Source organism: Notechis scutatus, chromosome 1 (genome assembly GCF_049901735.1).
Source record: "Notechis scutatus isolate UNSWTSFEM ecotype Mainland chromosome 1, rNotScu1.2, whole genome shotgun sequence".
Taxonomy (NCBI): domain Eukaryota; kingdom Metazoa; phylum Chordata; class Lepidosauria; order Squamata; family Elapidae; genus Notechis; species Notechis scutatus.
In genome coordinates this window covers 291006420-291025831 of record NC_142009.1, presented here as the reverse complement: position 1 = coordinate 291025831, position 19412 = coordinate 291006420, and the positions used below count along the sequence as shown (strand labels likewise).

The following is a 19412-nucleotide window of genomic DNA, read 5'->3' as shown; positions in this document are numbered from 1 at the left end:
GTAAGTGCATCAAGAATTCTTTTGGCTTCTTCCTGGAAATGTAGAATATAGTAGCCTGGACTTCAATTTGCACAATCCCTGCTCTGTACTAAATCTAATATATGTAGTGGTTGGCATCAGGTCAGAGTAGAGAGACGATTACTTCTTTCACATGGATCATATATCTATTTGTGTCTGCATCCATTTCACTTCTGTTTGGTTAAAGTTGTGCAAAAAAAAAAAAAGTTGAGCATGTGCTTCTGCTCAGAAAGCTTACCCAGAGACCTGTTGAGTTTGGGCGGTGTGTGTAAGGGAAAGGGGTGGAGGGAGAAAGAAACAAAAGCACACCAACTTTTTGCACAGGCTGTGAATGGGACTCCTTGGTTGCTCAAGAGTTAATGTTTTCTGTCTTGCAATTTGTTTTCCTCTGCCAAAGTGGGTGTTGCTGGAATGTGTTTTGTAAAGGGGGTGGTGTTGGTGTTACTGAACTATCTTCTGAACAGGGACGATGTCAGTATCAAAAAGACTCAAAAGGGGGAGGTTTCCAAAAATAAAATTGCCCGTCCTATCCAGAGCCAGGCAGTGCAAGAGGCAAAGGAGAAGGTGCTTGGAGCTGTCTGCAAAGAATACCACGCACTCTGACAGCCACTGAGAGAAAACGCACTCTGACAGCCACTGAGAGAAAACGAAGGGAGAACTCTAAGGCAGGGAACTGTTGCTCCTGGTTCAGGAACTGTTGCTCCTGGCTCAGGAAGATTTGTGCTGTTGCTCCTTTGGGCCTTGCTTTTTCATCTAGATAAAAGGCATTACTGAAGCCTCTTTTGGATGTACCTGAAGATGTGATTGGCTCTGCAATGCACCAGAGGGATTTAGCTGAGGGGACTTTTCTCCAAAGTCCAATTGTATTTGGTGTATGACTCTATTAATCTGACAAGAGTTTTCCTCTTGGATGGAAACCATGAGGAGTTCCTGGAACAGTTTTCTCCCATTAACTATAGCACTTTTTGTGGGGGTTGTGGACTGTCAGAGAGACCTTGCTGGGCGGCTGGATCCATATCCTTCTTTCAGGACAGATGCTGGAAACAGGGAGATGACACAGTTAAGGTTTCAGCAGAACCAAGGCAGGTTTGGACCAAGAACTAAGGTGCACAGTTTGTTCCAGGTACATGATTCTTCTTCTACATTGGATCATGTTCCTGTAACTCCTCAGATAAATGCTGCAGCTAATGCCCGGATGAGAATTCCAGCAGGAAGGGAACTTCGAAAACAAAATTCTGCTCCCACAGCCCACAAACTCCCAACTCTCACCAGTGTGAGATCTCAGAGCATCAATCCCAGAAGGAACACTGGTGTTCTGAGTACAGGTCCAAGCTGGACTTTCCAGCAGAGAACACCATCAGTGAATCTTGTTCGGAATGGACCACGAACACGAGCAGCCCCACAAGTGCAGACTGCCAGAGGCCGGATGGTAGGGTAAGTGCAACCAGCGTTCTCCAGTTGTCATATAAGTGGGAGATCTGAGCACTCTTTGCTTATCTCCATATCAGTTTTACACTTATATTTTGATTTTAGACCTGATCAGTTCAGAATCATCCAGGTACAAATGCAGCCTAGAAAATGCCAATTTACTTCACAAACAACATAGTCAAGAATACTGCTGCTGCTGAGGTCTCTGCAAGCCATCTGTTGTATCAGAATCTAAGTGATTTAAGCTTAAGCTGTTATCCACATTTGCAACTCATTTGGGACCAAAAAGGCAAATTAAACTGGGAGACCGTGAGTTCTAGTCCCACCTTAGACATGAAAGTCAGCTGGGTGACCTTGGACCAATCATACACTCTCAGCACAACTCACCTCACAGAGTTGTCGTTATGAGAAAAATAAAAGGAAGAAAGAGCATGAGATATGTTTGGTGCCTTGAATTGTTTATTAAAAATCATGACAGGCATAAATGGAAAAAATAAACATGAAGTATACAAGCACGCTCCATACTGCTGCCACAATTTAGCTATGAGAGGCCCAGTGATTCTTCTGCTTGAATAGAGCTGCTGTCAGCCACCCACCCATCCAAATTTTATTTTCTGTTGGTTGCTTCATGCAAATTTGGCATAAGGAGTACTTACAATTGGAATAAATGAGAGAGAAATTCCATGGTATATTATAATTGCATTATGGTTTGCAGTAGTAAACTAAGCCACACTGTACTGGGTTTAGTGGAATGGCCAAGTGTAGCTATGAATGAAATTTAAACAGAATGTGAATAGTGTTGGTAACCATGGTTTGTTGCTCAAATAAATCACAGTCTCATGTGTTATCTAGCATGAATGGATATATAGGTATACACCACTTCTCCTCTTGGCTTGCAGACATGCAGGCAGTGTGATGTATTAGTGTTGTTGTCTCTCTTATTATGGATTTGCCCTCTTTTTTAGGACTGAGGGGACAGAAGATTTTTGTCCCCTTCTGTTCTTGTTATTTGTTTATAGTCTTTCTTTCCCATAGTGCAGTGGCTAAATCTATATTTTACACTAAGCTAAGGTTTATTTTAATAATGGTTTGTTGAATAAACCACAGTTGGCTAGGTGTATATATCATGCTTACCATAAACTGTAGTTTACAAACCAAAATAATTATGTTCACAAGTTTGGCTAAATTAAATTTAAAAAGTCACTTATAGCACAGTCTTCCCCCACTCTGTTTGCTCTTGGATGCAAACTATTTATACCTATTGCTGGGAATTTGCAAAATTGAAGGTGGGATATTGGAGGATACCTCAATCAGGGAAGGCCAAGTTTGCATTGCAAGGATCAACAACTTTTTAAAGGTAGTAGCCATTACTGCTCAATTTCATCCAAGGTTTCTTCCAAGTCTAGGTTTTAAAAAGAAAAACAATGGTAAATAAACATGATACATGAATAAGCAAGCCACCTATAATATCTGGGGAGTACAGAGAGTTTTGTTACAGATAACAGATAACAGATATTCAGAGCTAAAAGGAACCTAGTACGTCATTTAGTCCAACCCCCCACCGCCCAAGCGGGAGACACCATTTCTGACAAATGGCAGTCCAATCTCTTCTTGAAAGTCTCAAGTGATGGCGCTCCCACAACTTCTGAGGGCAAGCTGTTCCATTGGTTGATTGTTCTCACTGTCAGAAAGTTTCTCCTTATTTCCAGGTTAAATCTCTCCTTGTTCAGTTTCCATCCATTATTCCTTGTCTGGCCTTCAGGTGCTTTAGAAAATAGCTTGACCCTTCCTGTCTGTGACAGCCCCTCAAATATTGGAAGACTGCTATCATGTGTCCCCTGGTCCTTCTCTTTACTAGACTAGCCATGCCCAGTTCCTGTAACCATTCTTTGTATGTGAGACACAGCTATCCGATTCATTATTTTAAATATTTTTAAAACATAATTTGAAAGTCAGGGGACCTAATTTAAGGGTTAACTGTACCTAAGATATAAAAATCTAGATGGGCAGTAGATGTCTAAAAAACAAATTTTTATAGCCCAGATGTGGTAGCTTGTATTTAAAGCTCGTGGAGAGATTAACAATAAATTAGGTGTAAATTTAAAAAGCATTTTTGAGAAAAAGAATGTTTTAGAAAAAACACATTCGTATAGAAAAGGAGTGCAAATGTCTTTATTTAATATTATCTAATATTAATGCCATCATAATAGTTCAGGATGCAAAGTCTCAAAGAATCTATTGGATTATCTTACCCAACGTTTCTCAACCTTGGCAACTTGAAGATTTGCAGGCTGGAGGATTCTGGTAGTTGAAGTTCACACATCTTAAATTTGCCAAGGTTGAGAAACACAGATGTCACCAGACAGAATAAAACAAAGCTCTTTTCACTGGGGCCCATTCAGTACATCTCAGGGGGAAATGTGGTCTGTCAGCGAAAACCAGGGGTGGGATTCAAATTTTTTAACAACCGGTTCTGTGGGCATGGCTTAGTTGGTGGGAGTGGCTTGGTGGTCATGTGACTGAGTGGACATGGCTTGATGGTCATGTTATTGGCTGGGCGTGGTCAACTCAATATCACTCACATCGAGGCATGCATCTCCTCACCTGGCCTTTCATGACTGTGGGGATGCTGCAACAGTCGTAAGTGTGAAAAATGGTCATAAGTCACTTTTTTCAGTGCCATTGTAACTTTGAATGGTCACTCCACACAAGCAAAGTACCAGCAAAGGAGGGGGGAAAAACTCCACAGAAGTTCCCGAGACAGGAAATCTAGTCCTGCCAAGTATGTAATAAGGATTAATGGAGAGGCAGTTTCTGTAAGCAACACCAGAATGTTTCCTTCCTGCCTTCCTTACAGGATTAAGCCAGTAATTTCTTCTAACAACTGATTCTCCGAACTGCTTAGAATGTTAACAACCGGTTCTAGCGAATAGGTGCGAACTGGTAGAATCCCACCCCTGGCGAAAACTATTTCCTTATGGAGGTGTTTTGATGTAATGTGTCATTGACGTTCTGATTGAGTATGAACCTCATGTGGGTTTAACAGCTGTTTTTAGAAACCTTGGATTTTACTATATGGAATTTACAAAAAACTAATTTTCATTGAATTTAAAGACAAATGTCGTAAAGGAAAACATAGATTCAAATTTATGTACCACGTATTGCACCAGATGGGGATCCCAAATCGATGGATCCAAGGATGCTCAGATCACGCCTGAAAGGGAATATGAATGAAGGAAAGTAAACCACTTTAATGTCCATTGCAGGAAGTGGCTATGCCTTTCTGCCATACATATAATCTGAGAATTATAGAAGGAAGAAACTATCAATTTCAGTTCTGTCCCATTTCTAACTTTTTCAATCTATTTAAGACCATATTTGTTTTGAAAAGTCCATACAAAAGTTATCTACATTTCCTGCAAATTTATAAGGAATCTATATCTTTATTATGACAGCCTACTATTTAATCAGCACTTATAACCACGATAAACTTTTTGAAAATGCTTTACCATGGCCCTCTTGCTAAGCTTGTGGACTGACCCAAATTCATTCTGTTGGCATTCATGCCTAAGGCAGGCTAGAACTTATGATCTCACAGCTTCTAGTCCAGTACCTTTAATCATTATACTTATAATCAGTCTTAATCTAAGTCATCTGACTGTTTCATTCATATTTGGAAAAGCTAATTGCACCAAATTGTTTTTATTTTAAAAATAATAGCTAAATAGAAGAGAATAGAACCTATGGTGTAGGGAGGGGGAATTCATATTTTTTTCTGCACCATAATCATAACAAAACTATGTTACTGCACTAATCTTGATATTTTAATCCTGGTTCGTTAAACCACAGTAACAATTTCATATATAATGCTAAGCTGTAAATTGACACTTACAAACTACAGTACATGGTTTGGTTTACCCTTTATACAAAACCAGAATGAAACAAACAGCACAATGTGTGCAGCATATGAATCCAGCCAATGTCATCTTCACAAATGTCCCTCAGCTTCAATGCTCTTCAATTGTATGTCTGATAATCCTAGTTTCTTACCGGTACATCAGTTTACAGAAATATATTCAGAAACCAAGAGTCCACTTTGTGGACCAAACTAGTCATATTTACCAATTTGTAAAATTGGGTCAGCTGCTCAATCAACCTAAATAAATGTATAGTATAGGCTGCCATGGGGCCATAGCTCTTCATCCACTTCTTTCCGTGCAAGCCTAATTTGTAAGTATTTAAAAAATGGAACGGTCTCTCTCCTCCCTTCCCCCAAAAGGACTAGGAAGCTGTTTCATCTGGAAAAGCACAGGTGGGTAGGAGCTGTTCCATTCCCAACTTTGGAAGAACAATTGGAACCAGGTGGAACTTTGCTGTCTTGCCATCTGTACTGCTAAGCAGACATTCGGAGACGAACATGCCACAAAGGCAGCTCATCTTGTTAACTTCTTCTAGGAGCATCACCCTTCTTTAAGCTGTAAACATGTGGTGATCCTCAAAGCAGCAGGAATTTATTTTGCATTCTTTCTGAGGCAACAAAAACCATACACTGTTCAAGTGATTCAAACGTTGAGAAAATTATTTAACTGCAACCAGATGCTCAGAAGGTTGGTGTAGTAGAGGAAAACCAACATTTGTTTTAGTTTTCCCTGGATTTCAGCATAGCCCCAGTCTCAGAGCCCTGTTAAAATTCTCCACCAGAAATGGAAAAGTCCTTTGCTCTCCACCCTCAGCAAAATGGACCTTTCCTTTTCTTCTAGTCAATAGTAGTCCAGATCACACAGTTCTCTAATTTGGAACTCTGGTGGAGCAGTTTCATGCATGGTGCATTTTGGAAAACCACTTAAGGTTTTTGAAGATTTATATGAATATGTACTTTGTAAATGAAAAACATTTCATTTGGATATATGTCTATGTTTTATTGGGTTTATTTGTTAGTCAGGGCTAGAAATTGAGTAGAAAGGCAAGTATAACTGGAATAAATAATGTAAGAAAGCTAAATTTCAGACTTCATCCAGACTTCATTTAAACGTTTGCCTTTACTCTGGAGCTGCTACATTTATAGCTAGAATTTTAATAATTATATATATAATGGCAATGGGTACAGCTCTTTGGCATTCAATATTAAAAATACATGTAGGCATTCTTTCTTCAGTTGGGTAAAGATTTATTAAATTGTCATCTCTCTGTATGAATCACTATTCCTTATTGAAATAAGAAGTACATTTAGCATGATTTACTTTTATATGCTAGTTTTGCTTTTTATTATTCTAAAAAAATTGAATTATTGTCAGGTTTGTGCGCTTCCAGCTTTAATTCAGAAAAAATATGACAAGTCACCAGAAAATTATGAAAATACTGTTCTAAGATAAAATCTTACCAATGAAAACCCAATCTGTAAGTGTGTTTAATGCTAAAGAGAATAATTAGGTTTTAGCAATGTAGTTTTCCTTTCAATGAGCATGAAGGGTTAGTACATTTGCCAAAATTCTGGAGTTTATTCCCTTTGGAACATAAAGTCTTTAGCATGAAGTCAGCAGGAGTTGACTTCTTTATTCAAGGGTTTTAATTTTTATTTAACTTGATGTACTGCCAATGTCTCTCAGTGGTTTACAACTAGGTCTGTTTTCTGGGCAGGGTGAATGGTGCTGCCTATGGAAATCTGTCAGATTATGCCAACAATCTGAGTTAGAATGAAAAGTGTTTTCTTCCTTTGTAAGTCATTTGTTACAAATTTATAACAATCAAAGTAGCAAATCCAACATGAATAGGAGGCTATGGTTGGTTAGTGTAGTATGGTGGTCAATATGCTGGACAGACTCAGCTTTTAGTTTGCTCTTAGGCATGGACACTTACTGGGAAAACTTTGAACCAATGACTCGCTCTCAACCCAAGCTCTGTGTCTTGTCTGGTACGAAAGATGGACATAGTAATTTTAAGATAGATAACTTCAACTCTCAGAACTCTTCAGCCAGCATGGGTTTGAAAAACACTGCTTTATGATATGGTCATGCCAGCAGGCATCTAAAGGAGAAAAATGATGGATTCATACATTGGACTTGTTAGAGATATACACCCTAGCAGAACCTGCAGGGCAGTCAGGCAGGCAGGCAAATATGTGAGATAAATGTTCTTGTAGCTTACACTCAGTAAAACAGATACAATGTGCTAGTTAAATAGTTTATTCCAGTAAGATTTATAGCATAGTCAAACAGTCCATATATCATACACTTAGTTCAGTCCGTCCGGGGATTAATCAGTTGCAAAGTCCAGTGTCGAAAAAGAGGTCAGTAAACTTACAAATATCAGTCCTGTAATATATCTCTTCGCAGTTAGAGATATGAAGAAGTCAAACCTCTTTTCTTCCTTCAGCAACAGCAAAGAACACGCAGTTAACAATCCATCATCGTCAGCAAGCAATCCAGTAAGCCAGTAATCAATCAAGTTCTCTTGCTCCCTCTTATGGCGATTTACAGCCGCACCCAAAATTACATGCTTTGCAGTTAAAATGACACACACTTAAACTCACTATCATAGTTTATATATATTATTTTACCCAAACTACATTAAGTAACCATGTTATTCCTAACAGGACTAAGCCAAAGTTTGATTAGTTTTGACTATGCACAGTATTTCTCAAACTGTGGTCACCCACAATTATAAAATGGGGGGATTTACAAGCATCAAACTTGAAAGAGAAGAAAGACTGAGATTGTTAATCTCAATGCAGGTGCACCAAGAGACAAAATATTGCAACCTGACAGAGTTTTCCAAACCATAGCATTTCAATAACTGCAGCATTTTAAGTATTTTTTTTTTTAAAAAAATTCTCTTTCTCAGATGGCAATAGTTAAGACACATTTGAGGGTAATGATACTTTTCTCCTTTACGGAAACAGGAAACTTTCTTTATCATTACCTTATTCTTTTAATAAAACAAATAGAAAGTTGTCATGCTATAAAAGAAGGCATGTACCTTTACTAACATCTCATTTGAAGCAAAATTTCTGGCCAAACAATGTTCTCAGCAGGATGGTTGAGAGCATCTTTGAGAAATTAATTTGTGGGATATACTAATTGTGCAAATGCCAATTCAAATTTATAACAGAATTCCAAATTACGATTTGATTCAGAATATCAGATCAACTTGGATTCAGAAAAAAACAACAATTCTCTACACAGGCAAAATTGCTGGAATATTCCAAACCAGTCCAAAGGATCCTGTTGATTTCAGCATTCAAACTGATTCCCTCATTCAGTGCAGAAAGTAGTTTTCAAAAATACTCATAGCTGAATAGCTTGCTTTGTTTTCAGGAAGTTTCAGATTATTAAATCTTGTCATTTGTAACTGTTTAGACCAAATGTCTGTGGGGGACAATGCTGCTCAGGATGGACAACGGCTCCTAGAACAAATCGATGTATTAAACGTGAGTATAAAATTGTTACAACTGCTATTATCACAATTGCATATGAAATTGCACAATATTATACAAGGCATAAAATAAAAATCCCAGTTTCAAGGGGTTGGATAGTCTGGATGGGATAGAAGAAAGATGGCAGTACTTTTTGCAAGCCAAATATATTTGGAGTTTCCATGCTAGATAGAATTGGTCTCATAGAATGGTTTTTATCATACATGCTTTAGCATTGTCTGTTTGGAAGATACTTGAGAAAGTATATCCAGTGTTAGCAATAAAATTTTGCTTCATTTTGTGGACCTGATGGAGCTGAGTTTCTTGTAACCATGATGTTGCTTTTGAAATTTTACATAGATTCCAGATTAGCTTTGGCTATGTTATGATTATTATTATGAGGTACAAAACTTTTTGTGATGGCACTGCAGCATTCCTAGGAATTTTAGTGGCTGTACCTGGTGGAGATTTACATACTACTACCTTTTCAGTGAACTGTCCTGGCTAGATCAGTTCACACCTAAACTAAAATTCGCATTCAAAAACACGAAAGTGTAACCATGCTAAGCATGATTTTCAGGCAGGAATTGGTACATAATTGAATTTAGTAATGATACTTCTTGGCTATGTTTGCACAAAGTACTTAAACAGGTCAGTTAAAAATGTAGCAGCAGCATTGCAGAGCAAAGTTTGACTTATACCTTTAGTTAATTTTTTTTTTGCTGTTTAAATCTAATCCTTTTTTATCAGTTTAAATCATGGGTGTCAAACTCATTCACGTCATGGGCTGGATCGTGATGTATCGCGATGTTTTTTGCCTTTGTGGAGCTGTGGTGGATATGCCCTGTGTGTAATGTATCTGGCCTGTGGGCTGCCAGTTTGACAGGCTTGCTTTAAATTCTGTTCCATTGCATAAACACAAATATCTTTCTAAACAAATTAAGTACAGCTGGTCCTCAAGTTATGACCATAATGAGGTCTGCCCATTATGATTATATAATGGCCGTAAAACCATTTTATGATGTTTTTACAGTGGTCATTAAGCAAACACGTAGTTCACTATGGGCATGTTTTTTCTGAAAATTGGAAGTGCTGGGTTTTAGCAAAATCCTCATAATGTGACTGCAGAATGCTGCAGATGGCTGTAAATGCAGATATGCTGCTGAGTGCCTCATCTCAGTATTTTGGATCCAGGTCATAAGCCTCCTTTTTCAGGTGGGTCATAACTTCAAACAGTTACTAAGCAACCAGGAGACTGGGGATCTGGTTTAAAAATAGGACACCGTTCTCATGGCCTCCCAATAGGGTCCTGTTTTTAGGCATGAAATGCAATTAAGCTGGGTATGTCTAGTTTGATGAAAAGTAGGACTAGGGGTGACATGATAGCAGTGTTCCAATATCTCAGGGGCTGCCACAAAGAAGAGGGAGTCAAGCTATTCTCCAAAGCACCTGAAGGCAGGACAAGAAGCAACAGGTGGAAACTAATCAAGGAGAGAAGCAACCTAGAACTAAGGAGAAATTTCCTGACAGAACAATTAATCAATGGAACAACTTGCCTCCAGAAGTTGTGAATGCTCCAACACTGGAAGTTTTAAAGAAGAGATAGGACAATCATTTGTCTGAAATAACATATGCTTTCCTGCCTGAGCAGGGAGTAGGAGTAGAAGACCTCCAAGGTCCTTCAAACTCTGTTATTCAGTAGTAAGGATTACTAGTATGTGAATACAGTTAAGGAGTACCAGTATGTGAGTACAGCTACTGTCTACCTTTTGTAGTTTCCTGCTTACATGAATTTCAAATCACAGATACTGCCAATGGGAAGAAAATAATACGGTTTATGTGAAGAAGGATGCAGTCATATCAACAGTTTTTCAATAAAGGTATGATTCTGATTAGCTCCATAACAAGTGGACAATTAACAATTATCACATTAAAATCGGTGAAAATAGTGAAGCAGCATTTTTCATGACTCAGACCATACTCAGGGGATAAAATAAAACATTTTTAAAGAAGTTGTCAGGCAATTACTTTCCAAGGATTGAACTCTTAAAGAGGTTCAGTCTAGAGGGCTTACTCTAAAGCTGAATGGTGCTAAATATCTCCACTTTGTAGCTTCCATTAGACTCTCCCTATGGAACCCTTTTCCACTCTTAGGTTATTACTTCACCTATTCCTTTTTAAGTTTTAAACATGGGATCTTGTAAACTAGAACCTCCTGCTAGGCCATTTACTTCTGCTATATTAATCAGGAAGGGAAAAGTATGGAGTGATTTACAGGGAAATAGGCCCATAAGGAGATGCTGATGAAATCATTAACCATATGGAATAGAATTGGGGATGCAGTTAATTACACCACAAATCAGAGCAACTTGTCCATTATTAGTTCATTGTTCTAATCTCTGCATCCAGTCATGCTTTTAACTTTCCACACTCAGCAGTCCTCTAAGTCACAGTGGAACAGTAAAGAAGCGCTTGATTTCTCTAGTGTTTCTAGCTAGCACTTGCTGTTTGCAAAGGCCATAGTTCTCTGCAGTGTAATAAGTCAGAACAGCTACAATCTCCAGTCCAGTTTAAGGTTTCTGAATTACCTTTGTATTACTTTTTCTTTCAGCTCAACTAAAGAAAAAACAGTTAGCTACCTGTAAATATAGATTGTAGTTGCATTATTTGAGATCCTCGGGTATGTTCTTATGAACAGTAGTTTGTAGATTTGGCTATGTTTATTATACAGTAAAATATGTACCATCATACTCCTTATCAGGGGATGCTGTAAGATGCAAAGTCACATTCACTATATTTGTTCATACCTCTCTATATGTCAGACCAAACTAGAAAACTAGGTCATGCACACCCATATACTTTTATTATTTTATAATATTAAAGTAACAAAATCTTGCAAGTTTAAATGTGCTTTCCCAATCCCACTTTATCTTCATGAGAATTTGGTGGGGTCTTGTCTGAGTTGTTTTCTAGATTACAGTTCTGCCCTGGACTTGAGTTTCCTTCATCTGATCATTCCTTCATCTGATCATTTCTTCCACCTGTTCCTGAAGAATATTCCTTCTGCCTATTATTCTCCCCTTGCAGACCGTATTGATTCAATCTATCCATAACTTATGCAGATGGTTATGCATACATCAGTTTTTGTTCTTTAAACACTTCTTCTCTTAATAATCTCAGTTCCATCTAATGTCTTTCAATTCTACTCTTTGATATATCACTATCATGCATGTCTGTACGTTGTTCTTTTGATTTCATGTCAAATTAATCACATTTATTCAATCCACTTAATATTTTTATTTGACTAAATTAAAATTCATAAATAGTGTGACAAGCTTTTAAAGATCTACAAAAATTCTAAATCAGAAACATGTTCAACAAAGCATTAAAATGACAGGGAGAACTTTTACTATCAAAGCCTGAAGTAATGATTTTCATCATGATCCTAAAATAAGATGTGGGACAAAGTTGCAGGTATGTTCTAAATAATTGAAAAGCTTGCATGCTATTTTCAGAATTTGAGTTGGCTTAATAAAGGTGTTGCTCTAATATAGACTTTGAAATATTATCTATTCCACATATATAGTACAAATAACAATTGTGTTGTTTTTACTGATTAGTAAAGTTGCATAAATAAATATTCCTAAAAGGCTCCAGCTGGTTCCCAAGACACCTTAAATATAAACTCTTTGAAGTATTACAGCAGTTACCAGGCTCCTTAGCACAAACATAGCAAGAATATGGCTAGATGAGAATTTAATACATAAAAGTATTAAAGTTGATTTTCTTTTGTCAATACAGTATAAAGTGATTTTTTGCCCTTATAACTGTAATAATTAATTATGGCACTTCATTTCTCTGCCTTTTCCATGGTTTAATGGAAACATTGCTTTGTATATTTCCAATTTGGACCTAAGCAATAAAGGAGGAAGAAGGTACAGTAACTTAGACTATAAAGGGGCCCATTTGACTTTCATCTATATGACTATCCTCTATCCTCTTTAACTATCCGATGAACTATAGTGAGGGCTGAATATTGTGCTTGCTGCTTGAAATAATAAGAGCCTCTTAACACTTAACTATATTCCTTTTCTTTTTTTCTCTCTGATCTCATCGTTCTTTCTCCTCTTGTCTTTTAATAAACCCTTTGAACTGTGTTTCTTCATAGTTGTTGTTTCTCAAAATCTTGGCTGATTAAAGTCTTCAACTTGCTCCGGATGTGCCAAAGCTTACGCCAGAGAATTGCCAATTCCACCTTTTACAAGCAGGAGTGCAAGAATTAACAATGCGTCCAGGGGAAGGTGGGAGAATGGGCTCTTATCCTCCCTGGCAAAGCTGCTCCTGAATGTTATTGTCAGGAGATTAGGAAACAAGTTATAGGCAGTACAGGGGATTGGGGGAACTGTAATGAGATTAGAAATTGTTATTGATTAAACCTTTATAATTAGCTATTAAGGTTTCAGATTTCCCACCAGGATAGTGCCTGGCAACTGCTTAAGGAAAAGAGAGAATATTGTAATTTTATGGAAACTGACTCAACTATTTTTCAAATGTATAGGAATTGAAGTGAAATTTGTGGTGTGGGTTTGAATACAAATAGTGCGTACAGAAATATACGTGTATCTGGGGGAAATAAATGTACAAAATATACTATGGCATATACGGGAAAGGTGTTTGTGCAAAATGTCTATAGAGTTATAATGATTTGTAGATACATTTTCACTTGACCTTAAAAAAAGGCAAATGCTTCCACTGATGTGAAAATGAATTGGAAAATGAAAGAAACTAACAATGCCTCACTAATGACTTATAGCAGCGGGTAATGAAGCCAGATAATTATTTGAAAGTCTCATTTCCTTGAGATTCCAATAATCCTTCCAATAATCCTTGTTGATACAAACTAAATACGTGATGCATTTACAGCATTGCCAAATATGTCTTCCTGTATAATATTTGTCCAACACAAACGGCGTACCTTTTAAATAATCAAACTCCCTGGGGTCCCTCTGTTTCGGTAATTCTTGAGAGAAAAAGATAGCAGTGAGTGCAATTGTCCACTGTACTAAATGGCTCTGGCAGGAGCTTATATAAAGGAGCAGTTGATGTATTTTGATGGATTCAGACTGAAGGGTCCCTGAAGACAGATGATGTCCAGAATCTTTCTTGCATAGGACTTTTGGAATGGGAGTGAGGCAGTCATGTGTTAAACTGGGATCTCTCCTTTCCTTCAAGCACCAAGAGAAGAGTGAAAGAAGCCTGTGAGTGCTAGAAATGGGGAAAAGGAACAGGGAGCTCTTTTAAGTTGCTGTGGGTTCCCCAGGAATTCTAATGAGGGAAAGAAATCTGTTGGGACTTCTTGCTGTATAAGCTCGATATCTTGTACTCAGTTGTATATTTGTATCTCTATCCCTCTATGTAAACTATATGCCAGGGATGATCATTAATGCACAGTGGTCTTATTACGGCTAAATCCTTGGAGATCTTGAGAGGTGGGCAATGAATTGAACCAACAAAATCTGAAAACTTCTGCTTTGATGGTTTATTAGACCAATTGGGAAGATTCCATTGCAAAATTTATACTATTTCAGTGGGTTGAGAAAAATCACCATTAAAAGATATATAAATTCAGTCAAGGACTCCCAGGACTTATAGCTGACTTCTTGGGGTTGTCGCTATTGTTGTTTTGGCCTAGGTCCAGGAAAATAGAAAAGCTGATTTTCCAGCTATTTTTTCTTAATGTTATAACTCTGACTTGCTGTAATTCATCCTCTTGGTGAGAAGTTAAAAGATTGTTAGCTGTTCTTCCTGATTTTGGTTTACTTGGTTGCTGGAAGTAACTACCATTTGGAAACTTTGTAGTTTATGTCGAGAACCATATGAATGAGCCATGAATACTCGTGGCTGAAACTTTTTCTCTCTCCCCACCATCCGTCCATAGAACAGAGTAATTGCTTAATGAAGTGGAGGAGGGGGGGGAACAAAACCAATCTCTGCAGGCAAACTCTCCTATGCATGTTTTTTTCTCCCCTCCCCTCACAGAGCAGAGATATTGGAAGGGAAAGAATTAAAAGACACCAAGTAGGCACGCAATGGGAAATAACGAAGCTCTTTTGTAGTGCACTTTGGGCTGCTGGTGCCCCCAAATTCCTTTTCATGTATATTCCCCATTGTATGCCATTGTATGGCTGTTTACTCTCTTGTAATCCCTTCCTTTCCAATTAATGTAAATACAAACATTAACTCTCTTCTTGTTAATTATCCCAGTACCCTGGTGAGCCTTCCAACCGATGGAGGAGTGGTTAAGGGGCAAAGGAAAAGGAAAATATGAAACTGATTAATTCTGTCAGTTACAGGCAGGAGTATTAGCAGTTCAGCAATTTGATTCTCACTGGCTCGAGGTTGACTCAGCCTTCCATCCTTCCAAGGTTGGTAAAATGAAGACCCAGATTGTTGGGGATAATATGTTGACTCTGTAAACTACTTAAAGAGGGCTATAAAGCACTGTGAAGTGGTATATAAGTCTAAGTGCTATTGCTATTGCCCTGTCCCCTTGGGAGTATTCCAAAGGGAGGGGGAGGGGGGAAAGGAAAGCACAGTCATGGTCATGTGATTTCTCACTTAACGACTGCTTCAAATGACAATAGAGCCGTCAGAGGATAATTGAAGATTACATATATGGAGGAAATGGACCCAGCTCCTTATCATCAATTTAAAAATTAGGTTCAAGGGCTTGGTGTACAGGTTCTTATGAAATAATTATAGAAAATGCTAACTAGCTGATTAGGCATCTGTGCTACAGGTAGTTCTCTCAGCCATATGACTTCAGGGAATAGATTCATAAAAGAGAAGAGTAGATAGAAGTAGTTAAAATATAAGTACCAGAAGAAAGCATGGAATGAGCTGGAGTTTCTAAATGGTTGCTTATTTCTGACTTTTTGAGCACCCCTCTTACCTTCAGCATTCTTCTCCAGCTATTAACAGGTGCATCCATCATGTGCAAGGCACAGCCTTTTTACTGGTACTGTCTCACACCATTTTAAAACCAAGCCCCATTCTCTTAGTGCTTCATAAGTTTCTTTTCCAAATCACACCACGAGCATACCAAAACCTCCCAGGCCTGGTGAGGGAGTAGGCTGAGGCCTCTTGGGTCTAGCAGGGTGGGGAGCAGGTTGAAGCTTCTCAGGCCATGGCAGCTTTACACAACTCTGCAGTACTCCCCAACTCACACAAGGACTGCACTGGGTCTCGAAAGACCTCTTAGGCCCCCACTTGAAGTATCTCTATAGTCTTTATCCAGAACTCCATCTTCTTGACCTGCAATATTACTTAATGATCTCCATTGGGAATGCTAGGATTGTAGTCATTGAATGAAGTGGTCACATGATGTCTTGCTTAACAACTACTTTGCTTAACAACTGAAATTCTGGTCTTCATTTTGTTTATTGAGAACTATCTGTACACCAAATTCTTTTTGTTTACCTCAGTATATACAATAAGTTTTGGAGTCTTGATTTCTTCTTAGATCTTTTTAATAAGACTGTTAATTCTACTGTGATGTTTTTAAATTTTAATGACTGTCTTTTACTTTCTGTTATTGTTTTACTTTATATTTTATTCATCTATTGCCAAGTCGTATATCTTTTTCCTCATCCTATATCTGTAGTTTGATTTGTTTTCTAAGCAAAATTAATTATTTTTTTTAAATGAAATGCTATTTCAGAATTCAGCAGTCTTGACTTACAAACACAACTGAGCACAAAATTTATGTGGCTAAGCAAGACAGTTGTTACAAGTCGAGAACTACCTGTAGTGATAATGATTCTTTGCCACTGAAACATCACAAGCAAGAGGAAAAATGAGGAAACTGTATTCTGAGAGAGTGACTGTTAAATATAAACAAGGACTTGATTTATAAATTATTTGTTTCAGTTTGAGGAACTTCGAATCTCCAGATCGTAACACACATGATAAAGCTATAGGAGGACTTCTTACGATGCTTTACTAAATTATATGTTGAGGATTCATAAAAATATTTAAGAGCAAATATGAGGTAATATCTGTTGCTAATTTGAAAGAACTTCCAAAATCAGATCAAGACTTATGATAAAGAAGCTGGATCATCTGAAATGGCTGGTTCTGTGCTAGAGTAGAACAGAATAAAATAAAATAGAATAAAGAATAGAACAGAGTAGAGTAGAGTAGAGTAGAGTAGAGTAGAGTAGAGTAGAGTAGAGTAGAATAGAATAGAATAGAATAGAATAGAATAGAATAGAATTCTTTATTGGCCAAGTGTGATTGGACACATAAACAGGGGTGGGATTCAAATTTTTTAACAACTGGTTCTGTGGGCGTGGCTTAGTTGGTGGGCATGGCTTGGTGGTCATGTGACTGGGTGGACATGGCTTGATGGTCATGTTATTGGCTGGGCGTGCCCAACTCAATATCATTCACATCGAGGCATGCATCTCCTTGCCTGGCCTTTCATGATTGTGGGGATGCTGCAACAGTCGTAAGTGTGAAAAATGGTCATAAGTCACTTTTTTCAGTGCCATTGTAACTTTGAATGGTCACTCCACACAAGCAAAATACCAGCAAAGGAGGGAAAAATAACTCCAGAGAAGTTCCTGAGACAGGAAATCTAGTCCTGCCAAGAATGTAATAAGGGTTAACAGAGAGGCAGTTTCTGTAAGCAACACCAGAATGTTTCCTTCCTGCCTTCCTTATAGGATTAGGCCAGTAATTTCTTCTAACAACTGGTTCTCCGAACTGATTTGAATGTTAAAAATTGGTTCTAGCGAATAGGTGCGAACTGGTAGAATCCCACCCCTGCACACAAGGAATTTGTCTTGGTGCAATTTCTCTCAGTGTACATAAAAGAAAAGATACATTCATCAAGAATCATATGGTACGACACTTAATAATAGTCATAGGGTACAATAAGCAATCAAATCATACTAGGAAACAGTCAATATAAATCGTAAGGATACAAGCAACAAAGTTACAGTCCTACAGTCAGAAGTGGGAGGGGATGGGTGATAAGGAGTGATGAGAAGATTAGCAGTAATAGTAGTGCAGACTTTGTAAATAGTTGAACAGTGCTGAGGGAATTATTTGTTTAGCAGAGTGATGGCATTTGGGAAAAAACTGTCCTTGTGTCTAGTTGTTCTGGTGTGCAGTGCTCTATAGCATCGTTTTGAGGATAGTACTTGAAACAGTTTATGTCCGGGATGTGAGGGATATTGCTAATTTGGATGTTTCTGTTCTGCTGCTTTACTTGGTCAGTTCCTGCTCTGTTTGGGTCAATATTCTATGCAGTTGACTTGCACAGTCCAAATATGGAAAGCAGGAGCAAGAAAAGCATTTTTAAAACAAATATTTTATTATATTTCATAAACAAGTATTAAAATGCAAACTAACATAAAGGGGAAGAGGGGAGAGGAATAACTGGACAAGTTAAAATGTGACCCAGAAATGCATCAAACATATATAAAACAAAAATAACCTTCAACTTTATTCATTTCAATTTTTCTCTAATTCAAATAAAATTAAATATTTAAATTGTATTAAAATGCTAATAGTCAGCATTCTAGAAAAGCAAGAGCAACACTTGAGAATGACAGTTTGGATTTGGCTGTCAAATTTTCCAAGAGATTTGGGGTAATATAAATTATTAAGGGAGGGGAGTGTTGCTCTTGCTATAAATCTGTCAACTACCTTCTCAATCTGTAAATGTGCAGATAAAAGAATCCTTGCAGAGATAGGTCTCCAGTGTGTTTTCTACAAAAAGACTTGATTATGCAGAAAATCCCACTGTTCGAGGAACAATGTGACATATTGTATTTCTCAGTTATGTATGCATTAAAATGTCATCAAACCACTCTACCAGAACCACTTCTCTTAATGCCAGCTGAGATTCCCCAGTGCAACATCTGTAAATGAAGTTCAGCAGTAAAATAAAATATCTGACTAAGAGTTTTTAAAATTTAGGCAGAACTTTTGTTTCCGGAAACTGCCTCAAGTTCCTCAGTCTGTAGGCAGTGTGTTTCCTTTATCAAACAGTGGCCTTTGGTAATGCACTCAAGGACATCTTAAGCCTTTCCCCCCCAACATAACCACCTATAACTTGGATAATTTTAATTAAATCAGCCAAGAAAAGCCTGATAAAATACTTAGGCACTCCACTTCCTCAAATGCTTCAGGTAGATTCTGTTTTCATGAGATGGAAGAGTATGGGAATGAGTTTTTAAGACTGATCAGTTAAACCTGTATCTGATTCTTTTCTTAAGATCAAGCTATCACCCACAAATTCAAATTATATGTGTTGGAAGTTTGAAAAGCTAGGATTACTAGACATCTGATGAAAGAACATGCTGTGTTTTGTCCTCATGTCTTCTGTCCAGCAAGCATAGTTGTAAAAACCAAACATTGTCTGGCTTTTTTGAGTATCTTTTAATTGCATTATTTAATTTATTTCCTAATTCCAGTAATTGGCTTCAATCCAGCCCCTTCAAATTTAGGATCACTGTAATCATAAAAATCACATGACTCACATTTC

At 37.7% G+C, this 19412-nt stretch overlaps 1 protein-coding gene across 3 annotated transcripts in view; it reads left to right on the top strand.

The window, feature by feature from the left end:
- Nucleotides 1–492: 492 nt before the first annotated feature.
- The window catches only part of LTBP2 (latent transforming growth factor beta binding protein 2), a 104134-nt gene continuing 85214 nt past the window's right edge, over nt 493–19412 (top strand). For all 3 annotated transcript variants that reach the window (XM_026664433.2, XM_087951885.1, XM_087951886.1), the window contains exons 1-2: nt 493–1452; nt 8802–8872. In XM_026664433.2, the coding sequence (XP_026520218.2) occupies nt 929–1452; nt 8802–8872 (595 nt within the window). In that variant the 5' untranslated portion in view covers nt 493–928. The remainder of the gene's footprint in view (nt 1453–8801; nt 8873–19412) is intronic.